General features: G+C 33.4%; 1 protein-coding gene across 6 annotated transcripts in view; it reads left to right on the forward strand.

The window, feature by feature from the left end:
• CHL1 (cell adhesion molecule L1 like) overlaps positions 1 to 17517 on the forward strand; it is a 267221-nt gene that overhangs the window by 184725 nt on the left and 64979 nt on the right. For 5 of the 6 annotated variants that reach the window (XM_031954085.1, XM_031954075.1, XM_031954091.1 and 2 more), the window contains 5 exons: positions 4003 to 4125; positions 6762 to 6932; positions 8052 to 8099; positions 9824 to 9944; positions 13888 to 14072. In XM_031954085.1, the coding sequence (XP_031809945.1) occupies positions 4003 to 4125; positions 6762 to 6932; positions 8052 to 8099; positions 9824 to 9944; positions 13888 to 14072 (648 nt within the window). The remainder of the gene's footprint in view (positions 1 to 4002; positions 4126 to 6761; positions 6933 to 8051; positions 8100 to 9823; positions 9945 to 13887; positions 14073 to 17517) is intronic. The other variant, XM_031954105.1, reaches the window with a different exon arrangement.

A 17517-nucleotide genomic window follows, 5' to 3' on the forward strand; every position in this document is an offset into this window, starting at 1 on the left:
GTTTGATATTGTAAATTGAACACTAACTATATAAAATCAATTACTAAAGTTTATATTGGTAACTTCTGGGGAGGGTGAAACCAATATACAAGTACTCAGCCAAACTCTCTTAACATTCCCCTCAAAACAACTTCAAAGCAAAGCCTTAAATCAAATGCTGGGATGGAAGAGTCAACAAAAGATCAGAATGAGACATCACTGACATGAGGAAGAGACTTACCCAGGAAACCTGTTAATGAAACACCAGCTAGTTCTAAGTGACAGAAATAATAACTACTTTGGGAGCTCTCAAGCCAACATAACCGGTTGAAATGAGATTACTAGATATCCCTGAGCTAACACTGGATACAGGAGCAGATGCTATTGGGCAACCCCATTGCCTTTATCCAAAATCTAATCAGAGTTCAAAGGCAGAAAGGAGGATTTTCAGCAATAGAGGGTGGAAACCCTGAAGGAGTCATATTAACAGCTATAAAGATTAGTGTTATTTATTGTTTCCCAAGGAGGATGGGACATTCCTGAGTAAGAACAAGAGTACAGATTAACAGATTAGTGACCACACCTTTCCCCAGATCATACCCCCTTGGAAGCACCAAATAGTAGCTAAGAAAACAGCAGTGAAGAAAGTTTGAAACTTGGAAAAAATGTTCTTCCCCAACTAGAAACAAAGCCCAACAACAAACATAAAGTTCCAAATCAAGAAATAGGGTGGGAAAAAACCCACAAAACAACAAACTGACCATGAAAAACAAAACAAAACAAAACTACCCAACTACTGTGGTGATAGAGAAAATGGATATACAAACTCAGATGAAAACAGCTAAAAACAAAGCTTTAACGAAAAGATATGAATTGGACACACAAGCCTAACAAGAATTTCTGGAAGATCTGAAAAATGGTTTTCCAAACTAAAAAAAAAAAAAAAGTGCTAGAGGAAAAATTAGTAAAGAAATGAAAGCAAAGGAAGTAAATTATGTAAAGACAATTAACAACTTGGTAAAGAGATAAAAAAAAAAGATATTGAAAAATATAACACTTTGAAAAGCAGACTGGTCCAATTGGAAAAAAAAAAGGTACAGAAGCTTGGATTTAGCAGTTACCACTTTTAAGGAGTAAAGGACTTAGAAAATGACATTCAGGAAGGTGAAAGAATTTTGATTAGAATAAAGAAACTGAGAAAAATCTTTCAAAAGAAAAAATGGATTTTCAATGAAATAGAGAATTTATAAGCACTCCTGATAAAAAGACAAAGCTAAATAGAAAATTTCACTTTCAAATTCAAGGTTCAAGAGAAATAAAAAGCTCTACATTAAAGAGAAATCACAAGGAGTTTAACTTTATTGATATGAAGTTAAACTATTTATCTTTCTATGTGAAAAGATGGAATATGTATTTTCTAAGAACTTTATCATTATTAAGGCAATTGCTACATAGAAAAGGTGCAAAAATGAGTTAAAGACAAGAAAGATAGATGCTGGTTGTTTTTGTTGTTGTTCGTATTTCATTCTCAAAGGGGACCATGACATCAGGGAGGTGATGTCATGGCATGTAAATGAATTGGATTTAAGTTCAAAAGGGCTATATATTAACCTCACTTTGTCCTCCAGAACCATTTGGATCCAATGGCAAGATTTAGATCAAGATGACTGAAGATGGCCCTGGATGTAGTGGGAGATTGACCTTTTTCAAACTAAGCTATTTAACAGGTTTCAGTTTGACTGAAGCCACACCCAATCAGTGATTAAGGCTAAGTAAGAAATGAGGCAGACAATGGCCTAGGGGTTTCTGGCCAAACAGAGGCAAATGATATTTACAATCACTTTGACCCCATCAGAGTTCAAATAATAAACATGTGGGGCTTGTCCTGGGACCTTTTGCTGGCCAATCAATGAGAGGCATAATGATTTGAGTTTAAAACCTAGTCCTTAAGAAATCTAGCCTTAAATCCAAGTTATCTTGGAGGTTTCAATGATCAAAATTTATATACCCATACCTCAGGTAACGTATGTGGACATACCTATGTGGACAGAATTAAGGGAAGGGAAGGGTAGGGAAAAGAAGCGGCGAAGAGAGAAGAGGTGGAACAATGTTATGTTACCCAACTGGCTACTCCTTAAAGAAGACTGCTGCATCATGGAGGTAGCCAGAAACTAGTTGGGGAAATGAGATAAAAGAAAAGGGATATGATAAAGGAAAACAGATAAAAAGAATTAGGAGAATTAAACAGGGAGTACTATAAGAAATGATAAATTGGTTGAATTTTAGGAAAAAAAAATTAAAGACTTGCATTAAATAAGGAAATGTTTAATGAATAACTCTGATCATTGTTATTCTTAGTATTATATTCAAATTAGCTATAAGGAACCCATGAGGGAAGATGCTATCCACTTCCAGAGAAGGGGAAATAAAAATAAAAACATTTTGCGAAGTGACCCAATAGATTTTAGTTCTATAATCAGGAAGATTCATCTTCTGATATTTACTAGCTGTGAGATACTGTTTAAGTCACTAAAGTTTTAACCCTCTTTGCCTCTATATTCTTATCTATAAAATGAGTTGGAGCAGGAATTGGTGAACCACTACACTCTTTTTGACAAGAAAACCTCAAATGGCATTATGAAATGAGGCAGACATATCTGAAAAAAAGTCTGCACAGTGACAGCTGAAGAGAGAACTATGAGAAAACTGTACATAGTAAACAGCAATAATGATTTAACTACTCTTGTTAAGAAAAAGATCCACGAAACTCCTGAAGTATACATGATTTTTTTTCTTTTTTTTTTCTTTTGAAAAAAATTTCTTTACAACATTATCCCTTGCACTCACTTCTGTTCCGACTTATCCCTCCCTCCCTCTACCCCCTCCCCGAGATGGCAAGCAGTCTTTGAAGTATACATGACTTAAAAAAAAGTTAAACACCTTCAAACAGAGAATAATTGTACATGTAAGCATATTAAAAATAATTTTAATTATTTTATCTTGCTTATATATTCTTATATTCACACAGCTAGTGTGAAAACATTTTTTGTATGATCTTACATGTGTAATCAGCATCAAATTGTTTGCCTTCTTAAGAAGAGGGTTAAAAGGAGGGAGAGAATTTGCAACTCAATTAAAAAAATTCTTTATATGTAATTAAAAAATCTTAAATCAGATAAAGTAATTAAAATAAAATCAATACCTTATGAACTAATATATATTAATAATAATAATAACAATACTAACAATATTGTCATAGTTCTATTGAACAGAGGTAAAATCTTTCAAGAGAAAAATGTATTTTTAATGAAATGGAGAATTTTAAAGAATTCCTGATAAAAATAACCGAATAAGAAATTTCTGCCTTTTGCCAGAGAAGGAATTGACTGACTAGGCAGATTGTTGTTCATAGTGTTTGCATTTACTTAATTTTTTTTTTTTTTTTTTTTTTACAAGAGAGAGTTCAATATGAATTGGTTGGAGTAGAGAGAGGTTATCTAAAAATCACTGTGGTTTTAAAGAAAAAAACATCAACAGACTTCTTTTTAAAATATATTATTGCTATGTATGGGAAATACATTGAGATAATTGGTAGGTAGGTAGATAAGAAGGAAGAAAAGGAGGAAAGAAGAAAGGAAGGAGTAAGAAAAGGAGGAAAGAAGAAAGATATATGATAGTAGACATAAACACATTTATTAAAAACTTACTACTATACAGCAAGAGCTGTACTAAGTATAGGGAATATAAATAAACAGAAAGTAAGAAACACTTTGCATTCAAAGAGCTTCTGTTATAGAGGAAGACAGAACCTGCAAGAAGTTAAAAAGCATTGGGGTTGATGGTAGGGAACTGCCCCTGAGAATAGAGAAGTGGTAACAGAATCTTGGGATAAGGCAGGTTTAAAGTAGAGATGGCTAATGTGAATAATTCCTCAAATGGAGGAGGCGTGTTACTTATTGATAAAAGGATGAGTGAAAATTTTATATTTTATTTAGGTGAGTGAAAATTTTATATTATCTTCAGGTATACCTAAATTTCCAAAAGAAAAAATTGAACCTCTGGAAGTTGAAGAGGGGAATTCAATCGTTCTCCACTGCAATCCCCCCAAAGGCATCCCTCCACTTCATATATACTGGATGAATATTGGTGAGTAATGTTTACTTCTACTGAAAAGGTAAAAATCCAATTTTCATGAAGTTGTTTTTGTTTATCTCAATGTGTGATTTAATTACTGGAAGGCATCCACACAGAAGAAACGATACCTATCTCTGTGGATCAGCACCTGCTCTGCAGATTTAGTTGTAGGGCATAGCCTGGAATGCTTTAAAATGAATTGATTTGCCAAGTCTCACAGGAAGGTTATAAATGAAAGAGAGATTTCACCCCAGGTCAGTTTGATTCTCTGGCATGCTCTTCTTCTTCTACTGTGTCATATTGCCTCTCATGCTAATGTTAGAAAAGGAAGTAACCAAGGCCAGAAATTATGATCATTGGGCCTTCAGTGGAAGCAAATACATGAAGGGAGGGAAAGGAGAGAGAGAGAGAAAGAGAGAGAGAAAGAGAGAGAGAGGAGAGAGGAAAGAAAGAGAAAGAGAGATATTCAATCAGGCTTAAGCAAAGTGACAGAGACAGAGAGAGGTGCTGAAAAAGAGACAGACAGAAACAAAGGCAGAGATAGACAGAATCAGAGATAGAACAACATAAAAAGAAAGGTACCATGGGCCCTGGATCCATGAAGTCCTGCCTCTGATATATAATGACTGTGTGAGGCTAAGCAGTTCACTTAACTAGTCAATTCTTAAAGATTTAAAATTGCAAATGGAAACATAGCTGTATTGACAACATATGATCTTAGAAAATCAGAAATTAACATTATCCATAATAAATAATTTATTAATTTCATTAAACTTTCCCCAATTGCATTTTATTTTGTTCTGGTTGTATCCAGAAGTTTGGTGGAAATTTTGTAACCTTATAGGCCCCAGGTTTTACTCTCTGCCTGATACCAATGAAATTATGAATCTACTCCCTAATATAATACACATAAATAGATATTTGTATCTGTGGACAGTTTGCTTAGTCTCTCAGTGCCCCAGGTGATTGTCCAAGACTATGAATTATGAAGTCCTTCATGATCTTCCTCTTTAGAGTAACATTTCTCTCCCCATTATTCCCTGATCCCAGGGAAATGAAGATTCTAGTCCACTTATACTAATAGAGTAGAGGAGGGGAAGAATAGCAACTGAATCTGAGATTTCATTGTTATAATTAATTACTGGATGAGGACATTTTCTGCACCTGCAGTATTGGAAGGAGACATGATGTTACTTGCCCAGTATATATAAAAGACAAGATTTATTGATCTTAAGGATACTTCTCTATTTACATTGTTTCCATACTCCCTCAATTCTAACCCAGGTCCTTCAAAATAGGTGGAGAGATAGGGTGATGCTGTCCATTTAATCTTGTGGATAGAATGCCTAATCACTTTTCCTGTGTCTGTTTTGTTTATATCTTTATGTGTACACTTCTTCTTTCATGACTTTTGTTTACAATCTCTTTGACAATAAAGACATTCCTTTTAATATTTGTATTTCCAGAGATTATCACAATAGCTGGCACATAATTCCTAATAAATGCTTGTTGTAGCTTTTAATTGATTAGTAGTTAATAGGGGATAAACCTTGGTGAGACATATATCCATTGGCTGGACAGTCAATATTGGTAAGGCTAACCATTTATAATTCAGTCTGACATAAATGAGAAGCATAATATCAGAAACATATACTATTTTTTGGGGGGAAACATTAAAATTATGACCAGTTACCAGGGTGATCTTAGTGTCTTCAGGGTTACAGATTATTATAGCATAGAAATAGATGGTGATAATAAAATCATGGCCTATATAGAGATATACAAAATTGGATTAAAAAAATTAACAATTACATCTATAGAGTACATGGGAAAGGTGGTTATGATTAAATCTCTAGTAAAGAAAACTATCAAAATATTCTATCTGTAAATCTGTGACTTAGCATATGAATCTGTCATGAAAACAAACTATGTTAAATGTAATTAATTTCATTCAACCAACTCAACCCAGTTTACTAGCTGCATATACATGCAGCCTATATCTCAGCCTTTGTTTTTGAAGCATAGTTATAGAAACACAATCTATACACTTAATATGATGTCAGTACTCTCCTATCAGTAAAGATTATAGGCAAAGAAGATTCTTGCATGTTGTATGACATTTGATTTGAAAAAATAAAACAAAACATGAATACATTTAGGAATTGATTTTCCAAGAATTTCCAAGAATTTTTAGGAATTATTTTCCAAACTACATTCTAAACTCTATCTTTAACTTATATTTTTAATAAAATGTCACTAATGGAATTGGTTAAGTGGGTATCTGTCATTTTGATTATTATGATTGGGCTCTAATTGAATCTTGATGAGAAAAAAAGGCTATACTTTATCTCTTCTTCACAAACTCAATACAACAAATTAAATTTAATCTAGTTAAATTCAATTCAATGATCATTTATTAAGAATCTAATCCCTGCCAGGCAGTGCTAGATGCTGAAAATACAGTGATAAAATCGAGTCGTTCTTACAGGTGGGATAAGGCAGAAACTGAAGAAGGAAAAAGGAATAGAAAAAGAGTGAGGCTGAATGAAGAGACATCAGAACTGAATATTTTGTTATTTGTGTAGGCAGAAAAGGTAGAAACACTAAATATAGGCTTTAATCACCAATTTGGGAATTATTCTTTCCAGATTTGCAGCACATCCCACAGGATGAAAGAGTATACATGAGCCAGAAGGGAGATCTATACTTTGCAAATGTGGAAGAAAATGACAGTCGGAGTGATTATTGTTGCTTTGCAGCTTTTCCAAGATTGCGAACTATTGTACAAAAGATGCCAATGAAACTGACAGTGAACAGTTGTAAGTCTACTTAGTTTGCATTTTCATTTTGAATGACATTTGACGTAAATATATTCCACTTATAATATCATTTTGTTTGACGTAGATGAATGTTGGTTGATGTTCCCTTCCATTCCTTGCTCAATTCTAGAAACATCTTCCAGATTAAAGAAGTATCAACAGCTGTAGGGTCTGAATTTTTTATACTCAGAAAAAAAAATTCTTGAAACAACTGTATTTGCTTATAGAAATACAAAATAGAATGTTTTTCACTAGGCAAGATATATGATGATATTCCAAGGATTTCAAATATTTTCCTACTCACTAACCAAATTCTAATCTTGGTTAGAAAGTTCACTATAAGTGAAAAATCTATATAAAAATGGCAAGAATTGGAGAATAATTGAATTAGCCCATTTTCCTCTCCAAAAATATAGCTTTTCCCTTTTATTACATACTTTTTTTCTTTGCTAAAGATGGTAATATGAACTATCACAAATTTATCTAATTAAAGAAGAAAGAGGAAAAGTAATAACATGAAATTTGAGTGATAAACATTTTTATTTACTATTCATTCTTTGTTTGAGTTGATTTTATTTTATTTTTTGTTGATATAGAAATCTGCTAGAATCTCTAAATTGGATGTTCTGTGGTAGGGTTAGAGTCTTACCAAAATGGATTTATCTTGTATTAGAAGAAGTTTTATCTAACATTTTCATCAGGAATTTGGTCCCCTAGAGTGGACACCAAGAGCATTATTATCAGATGCAATATACACACTGGAGAGGCAGTGTGATGTAGACCATAAAAAGCTGCCCATGAAACAAAAAAAGGTAGCTTCTGGTCCTGCTTCTGGCACATAATTCATGTGTGACACTGGGCAAATCATTTAATCTTTCTATAATTAAAAAATCTCTTAAGACTATGAACTTCAAAGAAGTTGTTGACCTTCCCTAGTTGAGAGTTCTGTCATTTGAGAGTATCTTATATCAATCAAATCATAAGTCTAGTTTCCATATCTTTGGATATTCTTTCATCACTTTTAGGGAAGGAATGGTTTTCTATTTTATTTTATGTTATGTCATTGTTATCAATATCACTTGTTATGTTTGCATTTGGTTTTCATTTTGTTTATTTCAGTAAAGCATGCTAATGACTCAAGTTCACACAGACAGAATATTACCAAGGGTAAGTTGGACATATATGTAGTTAGCTATCATTTAATTTTGCCACCATTGTTCTTTGTTATATTTGGAATTATCATTGATAGTTCATTAAATCAATTCTTTTGTGAGCTTCATAAAACTGTTTCTTACTCAAAAGGAAAAATTCCTCAAATGATAATATTTGTTCAGCAACTTTTCCCTAAATGAAGTATAAAGTATTTATTCTAATAATTTTCCAAGTATGGGCTTAAAAAAGGAGGACTATACTATATCATTAACTGGCTATCTAGAGAAAGGAATTAGCTAGATAGATAAATATAGAGACACATATAGATGTAGATATTTATATCTATTATATCTATTTATAAATATCTATGTCTATATGTATCTTTATTTATATATGACAAATTTTTGTTCATTGGACAAAATTAAGTGTATGAATTGTTTTATCTAACTGAAAATAAGCATTAATTTTCTTGCCTCGGACCTTAAAAATAAAATTAGGACTTATAAGAATCAGCACAAGTATAGATATATCTATTATAGTTATATATTATATTGCAACCTAATGGAATTTATATGCTTTTTTGAAATTATTATGTTATGAGACATCGAGGTAGATGAAGAAGGGGAATTATGTGTGACAAAATTATTTCTCTAGTTAATGAGTATCAAGTACTTATTATGTGCATGCATTGTATAAAGTACTACAAATTCAAACACAAGCAGAAAAAAATATAGTTCATGAACTCAAAGAACAAATATTCTAAAAGGAAGACAAAACAAAAACAACACTGAGAAGTGGGGAATCTGGGGAGGTACCTGGCAAAGTGATTATCATGGGAAAAACTCCTCTGAGAGTGAGGCCTTGAGAAAATGAAGACTTAAGTGACTTGGGTGCCCTCTCTAAAGTGGAGGTTGTGAGAGAGACCAGTCAAGCAAGAGAGATAAGCTACAATGGAGTGAGCTTGAAGGGGCATTTTAGAGAAAGTTTGGAATCAAGAAGGAAGTCTGTAGATGGAGTGTACTTTAAGAGAAAAGGGAAGAGACAGAAAAAAAACCTGTTCAGATCAAAAGTACAAAGAAATTGTATTTGATAAAAGAAAAAAAAAACAATAAAGTGATTTTTGATAGATATTATTTTTCCCTAGGTTTATGACAACATTTGCATGAATATAGTTTTTTTTTTTTTTAAATGAGGGCTACAACTTAAAATTCTTATTTATTTGTATAATCAGAACTGAGGAAAATTGGTCTCTGTTAGGGAATATACCTTAAGTTTAAAAAGAGGCATTTCCCTCCCCCAAAAAAGGAAATTCTAGTTCCCTGTATAATTATCTGTATAAATATTTATGTGTATTGTACATACTGCATTCAGCTATGTTTGTGTATATGTGCATATCTATGTTGTGCTTGTATTTATTGAAAGACAGAGAGAAAGAGCACATGCAAGAGTATAGCTGACTGTTTTCAGTGTGTGTGTGTGTGTGTGTGTGTGTATGATTTTGGTGAAATATCGAGTAAACAATGATGCCATTAACTGACCTAGTTGCTTCTAGATAGTAATGAGTACATCAACCTTGGAAAATGTTTAATTATGTTAACAGAATAACAACCTCTTTGGTTGTTTTCAATTATTGGATATGATCCATGTTACATGTACTGAAAAAAAGTGTTCATCGGAAAATAGATATAATTATTTGTTGCTGTTGAAAAAGACTCAAGCTCTCTTTTCCATCCACATAGCAAACTCAATCAAGCAAAGACAACCCAGAATGCTTTTGCCTCCCGAAACTTCTGGCAGTCATTCTTCAGTCACCATCATCAAAGGGGGAACATTGCTATTGGAATGCTTTGCTGAAGGCCTGTGAGTAATTGGAGATGTTTCGTAAACTTGTCAAGTCAGGCTCTGTAAAAGGGAATACATGAAGTCAAAATGTGTCTGGAAAGAGCATTTAAAATTCAATTGCATTTTACATGTGTTTGTATTGATGTGAGTTTTTAAAGTTGAAGTTTATGTTTTTTATATGTGTGTGTGTGTGCTTGTACATGTCTTACTTTGGATTCAAACCAAGGTTAGTACTGTATGTAGGGCAGGGGATAGATGTGGTTTTGCTAGACCATGGCTTCTTAAAATGGATTTATGATTGTTGTATGTGTTTTGTTTTTTGATAGGTCTTTATTTTATTTTGTAATCCTATGACTTTTATTCTCTTCTTAAAAAAAAAAAATTACTCTGACAAAGGGTACAAAGGTTTTACTAAGTAACAAAGAGGTTAGTTACCCTTTCAAGGAGATCGATTTTCAGGTAGGGTAAGAGTTACTATATGCCTGATGGAAGAAGGGACAAATAACATACCTAAGGTTTTGATGTTATAAGGAATATGGAGAGTTCTACACATTAGGGAGAATATTTGATAGCTGGGTGAGGGATAGACTGGAGAAGCAATATAACAGAGAAAGGGAAACAAATTACAAATTGCTCCTGCATTCCAAGCAAGAAATGGTGATTATCTAAACTGAGAATTCATTGTTTAAATTGGGACAGGTAGGTAGCACAATGGGTAGAGTGTCAGACCTGGATTCAGTAAGATGTGAATTGAAATTTAAACTCAAGACATTTACTAGCTATGTGACACTGGGTAAGTCACTTACTCCTATCTGCCTCAGTTTGTTATCTATAAATTGAGCTGGAGAAGAAAAATGATAAAACACTCCAGTATCTTTGTCAGGGAGGGGTGATGAAGTCCCAGACATGACTAACAAGTAAATAACAGTGAATGGAGGGAAAGGTACGATTTTGAAAACATATTTTGCAGGTGAGATCAATGGGACTTGAGAACTTATTAGATATATTAGATATGATGGAGAGGGAAGTATTAGGGTTGATTTTGAGATTTCAAACCTAAGTTGAATATAATAATGGGAAAGTTCACAGGCATATATACAACATCAGTGATACAAACATAAAATGGTTGAGGTCATTCACAAATATAAAATACTTTATTTCTGCATGGCAAAGAATTATAAAGAGACAACTCCACCATAGTTGGAAGCTCAAAATTGCAATAACCAGATTGCATATATTGTATAATATAATCATAGAAAGCATTTATAGAGGAAGCAGTTATAGAATATTAGAATAAGAGAGAATATTTTCTGTGTATTTAGCTGTAATCAAACCCAGTCTGAAGTAACATAGTTACTAGTGAAAGCCATATTTTTCAAAGTGTATTAATAAACCAAAGGAACTCTGGCTCATGTAACTAGTATGATGAGAGAATATACTCATCAGGAGGATCTGATGATTTTTGGCCAGGCAAAAACAAGACTTGAGAATGGCAGGAGAATGGCTTTTAAATATTTAAAGTTTATCAAATGGAAGAGTGATTGATATTCCTGCTTACTTGATTCTAAAGGATCAACATATGTCCACTGAGACAAATTTAAGATGGTGCCGCAAAACTTTTCCAATATCCTGAAGCTTTATCTGTGTAGAATGGAATGACTTGGGACATAATGAATTCTCTTTTATAGAATTTCTTCTAGCAAAGATTGAATAACCACTGGTTGGGGAAGTTGCCCAGGGTATTCCAATTGAGATGCCAATTGGACTAGATGATCTCCAAGGTGTATAAGAGAAAAATAATTGTGCCTTGGCTGTCAGGGTTAGGCTGTGGAATTGGAGAGGTGTGTATGTGTGTGTGTGTTTGGACAAAGTTAGCTTATCCACTTAAGAATTGAATCCATCATTTTGTGGAGAGCTATAATTCTATAATCTATTAAGTCAGTTGTAAATGTACAAAACAGTTATGTGTCTGTGGATGAAAGGACACATAACCAATTTAGGAATGAAAAAAAGAAATATGACATAATATAACAAAGAAAAGAAGAGGATGAAATAAGTGACAGAGCAGAACAAGGGGCTACATTAAGCCTGGAAACCCAAGATTCATGTTCTTGAAAGAATCATTTCAGCTACAAAGGCAAAGTCACTTTTGAAGGCCAGCTGTGCCCCCACTATCCATTTAATATATAACAGGCCATCAAAACAGTAATCGTAATAACAATATGATACACAAAATCCAGTAAACCTGGTAATGCTTTTGGCTCATAGATATGTTCCCAGGTAAACTGTATTTTCAGTAAAATAATACTCCTCCATGGACATTTTCTATTTTTAAGCTAACATTTGATATTGTTGTATGCTAGGTTAAGGAATAATTGAAGGATTTATATATGTACAAGGAAAGAAAGGGAAATAATTGTAAGAAAATATATAGTAAAATGTGTGTGTGTGTGTGGGTGTGTGTGTGTTTGTGTTTACCTGAAGCACAGAACAGATTGTAATTTGGCATATTGCCACACTAACAGAAGGAATGAAAAGTAAGCAGTTGAGAGAGTTGGGGTATACATCCTGTTAGGTGGTATGTTCAGGAAAGCAGCAGTTAATGTTATCCCCCAGCAGCCTATTGGTAATTTCATTATCCTACTATTGCTTGCAGAACATTTTCAGTCCCATAATCCTGGATAAATTGAAGATAGTTGTCATGAGGTAAGGCAATGGTAGGTGGTTAGAGCATGGTATGTTAGCACCAGCAGGCAGTGCAGATGCTTTTATGCACAATGTAGGAGAATATCATCTGGGACATTTTCGTGAACCCTGGGAGAGCTGAGGTAAGCAGAAGCTGCTAATTTTGTTTATTTTGAACTGTTTAAGAGATAACTGGGGAGTAGTAGGAGAACTATTTGTGGCATAATTGATAGATGCCCAGCCTCAGACTCAGAATTACCTCCATTCAAATTCTTCCTTTGAAACATTCTGGAATTGTTACTCTTGAAGATGACCTGATTTCTAAGTTCTCTTCCACTTCTAAAACTGTTTGGTATAAGTTATTAAGTTTGGTTAAAGGGAAGACCCAGCAGATTTTATAAGGATTAATGTATGAATGATATTTGGTGTTTGGTTTGGAGTCTTCTTCTGGAATTGCAACATTTATTAGGGATTTTAGTACTCTTGACAAGTAAAATTCTGAAAACTGGTCTTGCTAGATGTACTTCATCAAAATGATCTTATCCCTGGAGAAATAACTATAAAACACAGCTTAGGCACTAGTTTTACTGCAAGGCAAGGTAAATGGCTAAATTTATGGAACAAAATTTTGTCTGTTGGTCAGGATACTCTAACATATAGATCAAGTATAATCTGAGTTCCCCTTCTCGTAATTCAGGCTAAATTTTCTATATAAGATAATTTTACTAAAAAGATTACTTATAGTCAGTTTAAGAAATTTATTTTGTTATTACTAGATTTTTGAAAAAAAATTGAAATATTATTTTGTAGTTAATTCAGTAACATCACTGAAATCACAGGTGTAGATATTGTTAAAACTAGTATTCATATAAAATAGACTTCTAGGATCTTGTACTTGTTAGTTTTTTTGGGAAAAGAGATTTCGAAAACAAAATTTAATAAAATGTACATTGATTCAATGACTCTGAGGTCACTCAATCTCACTTATTTGATACTCCTAAGCATAAAAGGCTTCTGGGAAGGAGAATAAAAAAAAAATTAGGAGAATAATGCTACAGAATTCTTGATCCTGGAGATTTTATGGAAAGTACATCAGCAAAATTGTAGAAATTCAAAATATCTTGGCACTCTTTTGCCATTGTATTTCTGCATTGTTCTGTGAGGAGTCAGAGTGGATATAGAAAAATAGAGGCTTTCCCAGTAGGTGTAACTGTAGGAAATATGATGGAACTTTTTCCTTGCCTTTACTTGTCAACTTATTTTTGTAATTTTCTAGGCCAACTCCACAGATCACTTGGATGAAGGTGGGTGAAGATTTGCCCAAGGGAAGAGAAGAAAGAGAAAATTTTGGAAAGACATTGAAGATTGAACAGGTCACTCACATGGATAAAGGACATTACCGGTGCATGGCCAAGAATTACAAAGGGACTGCCACGCATGAATTCCGAGTAACTGTAGAAGGTGCTATATTCATTTCAAATAATTTATCCTTGTATGTTTTGTGTATGTGCAAATGGCATGTGCACAGTCTTCCAAAAGTAATTTGAGCTTTAACAAGTCAAATCTTTCCTGAGATTTTTCCAACACAATGCAACCTGTTACAACAATATGCATATAATTATGCAATGCACACCTATGCACACCTGTCACATAGCAAATATACACATATGTGTATGAATGCCTGTGCACAAATGTAATTATATATGCATGGTATAGTAAATGAAATACAAAAAATAAATGAAGCAAAACCATCAAATCACTTGATTTCATCCCACGTCTCTACTTCTAAAAGTTAAACATTCCAACTCCCCCCCAAAAAGTTTGTATTTTAAAAATGTTCAACTTATTCTACATCAAAGCTTTTAGAATTTGGGCTAGGATAGAACTGTGGTGACATCATTCCATGGACTTTTTTTTTTTTTTGGCCATTTTCATAATGAGAATGAATCTTCACCGAATGGACTCAAAGACTGTACCAGTTCTTATAATTCTCACAAACAACCTGATGAGCTTTGTTCTAGTGTCAGTTGTGAGCACTAGCTCATTGTTTCCTTTGAATATGTTATTTAAGTAGATCTCCTATTAGGGTTTTAGACCTCAGAGTCCCTGCAGCAACTTTCAGAACTAAACTTTAAGAGTATGTCATGTGTTTCAATGTCCTGATATACTGACAGAAATTTAGAAAGTAGACATATTTCGTAGTATTTACATATAGATATATTTATATCTATATATGTCTATATATGGAGAGAGAGAGAGAGAGAGAGAGAGAGAGAGAGCTGAGAAAGCTATTGAAAGGAATAATTGTATTCATTTTAGGAAACTGTTGCTGGGGGTCTCATTTGGAGTTCCTAATGGAATACAATTTTTAAAGAAAGCCAATCTAATTTAACCATTTGGATTGGTCCAATATTTTGAGTTTATTAAGGTAAAAGGCAAATTGCATTTATAATTTAAAATGCAAATGGCATCTTAACTTTCTAGAATGGGTCGTTTCCAAGAAAAATGCTATTTTGATGTCATAACATAATGTTTTTCCTTAGATAAAGTGCTATAGACAGGGTGAAAGGAACATTGGTTTCTTTGATACAATAAAATGATGCACATAAGGGTAAACACACTAAACACTCACACTATTATCTGCTCATAGCCACTTATTCCTGTGTTAATTCATACTCACCTTCAGAAAGAAATCCAGAGGGAGAAGGTTAGGAAGTTTTTACATTAGTATTCCTCCTACCCCTCCTAGGATTCTTTAATGGACAATAATATTTCCAGACTGTAAAATTCTGTACAAAATGAAATATTTTCTCTTGCTTATATATTCGTGCACATATAAATTTCAGACATAGATAATTGTTCACTGTTATGATCCTCCAAGTTGCTGACTATTAGAAATCCTTCCAGATGGTCTGGAACTGTGCTACAGTAGCTGAATATTTTAACAATCTGGCCACGGTTTTCTTGACTGTAAAATTTAAGCTTTCAAAGGAATTGCAAGAGTTATAAAAAAAAAAAAGAAAGAAAGAAAGAAAGAAGGAAAATATGTTGAATGCAAAATTAATTAAGGAATTCAAAATGTTGACCTTAGGATTCTATTTTCCCATAGGCTCCTTAAACAAATTATCTTCACTATTCATAAAACAACTATTATCTCTATTGAGATGTAAATAGTGTTTTTATGAGAATCATTAAATCTTTCTTCCCAAAGAATTACTACTATAGGTGTCCCTTGGTTCTATGTATCAGGAGTTCTGCTTCACAAATCCAAGTGAAAGCCAGACAGAATCTAAAAAACCTTTTTTTTCCCTCTGAAGTCTGAAATCAATAAATGCTACCATTAATCATGGGGTGAGGGGAAAGCAGAGGGATGTACTCACTTTTGATTGATGTCTTCTGTCTTTTTGATCCTATTCTTTCCTTGTCCAACCTCCTCTTCCCCCTCCCAACCCCCGGGGGAAAGATAAAGATAAACTATGCAGTAAAATGTCAATGGACTTGACCACAAAGTCCATTTCTTTATCATCTCTTGTGACTTTATCAAGGCACTTGTTGTATTAGGGAATCTTGTAGGTTATCCTTTTTTCTTTTGGATAAAAAACTCAAATCCAATCCTCTGATCAGGATTTTAAATATACACAAAAATGTAAAATGTTTGCATTATATTGTAATAAGTAAGTATGTAAGTAAGTTGTAAGTAAAATATCAGAACATTTTCATTAAAAACTGGAAAAATATGTTCCGGTATTCTATGGAAGGGATGAGGTGGGGTAATAAATATTTATTATTTCTATTGACATGATACTTAGAAAAATTAATTATAACCTGAAAAGAAGTATTTCACCTGAAAGACAGTGAGAAGTGAGTTTCTGAGAACATATGGTTTGAATTTTATCTAAAGAAATATTGTGGGTTTGGAGGGTGTAATAACTGCCCTATGTGGTACATGATGAGAAATTTCCCCATGATAGGAAATTGGGCAAAAGTGGTACAGTAGTCATGAGGGAAAAATTCATGATGCCAAAAGAAAAGGATGTAATGAGCCTGGAATTGGTACATAATTATACTTCTCAGGCCACTGGGAAAATATGCTTTCAAACTCTTCCACTCCACCCTATTATCTTTGCTTCCCCAAAAAGCACCCACCATGAAGTCAAATTCTTTTCATCAAACATGACAAATGACTTTCTTTTTTTTTTTTTCTGAAGTAGTCTGTCACTCATTATTAAATTCATTTCCTCATCTGAAAAACTAGAGTTGGATGTTCATCAAGTTCTACAATTTTGAGCCTCTGCATACTCATTAATGTTGTTACTTTTTATATCTTGCTAAAAGGTGTTCGTTCCAAACATTAGGATGCAGATGTAAATGGGGAGCAATTGTGAATCTTGGGAAAGATGACAGCTTTCAAAGGGTCAGGATAGGGGACAGGCAGAGAGAATATCATTTTCTGTACTGTCTTGTACTCTAGTAAGCTTTTCAGTACAAATGATTATGAATTTATTTAACTTATATGATTCTTAGCATCATCTTTTGCCACACTTTTTTTCTAGCCAATTAATGGTTTCTGCTGTGGTCAGTTCTTCAGTTATAGAAGTGAAAATATTTAGGAATTATTTACTTCCTTAGTCACAATTATGAGGGAATCTGGTACAGATAATCAATCAGTAAATATTTATTAAGGACTTACTATGTAGCAGCCATAGTGGTAAGCACTGGGCTATAAAAAGATGTAAAAAACAAGCCTTAGGAGCAGCTAGTTGATGTAGTGGAGAGAGCACCAGCCTTGAAGTCATAAGGACCTGAGTTCAAAATTGACTTCAGACACTTAACACTGCCTGGCTGAATGACCCTAGGTAAGTCACTTAACCCCAATTGCCTCTGCCAAAAAAAAAAAAAAAAAAAA

Source organism: Sarcophilus harrisii, chromosome 1, assembly GCF_902635505.1.
Source record: "Sarcophilus harrisii chromosome 1, mSarHar1.11, whole genome shotgun sequence".
In the NCBI taxonomy this organism is placed as follows: domain Eukaryota; kingdom Metazoa; phylum Chordata; class Mammalia; order Dasyuromorphia; family Dasyuridae; genus Sarcophilus; species Sarcophilus harrisii.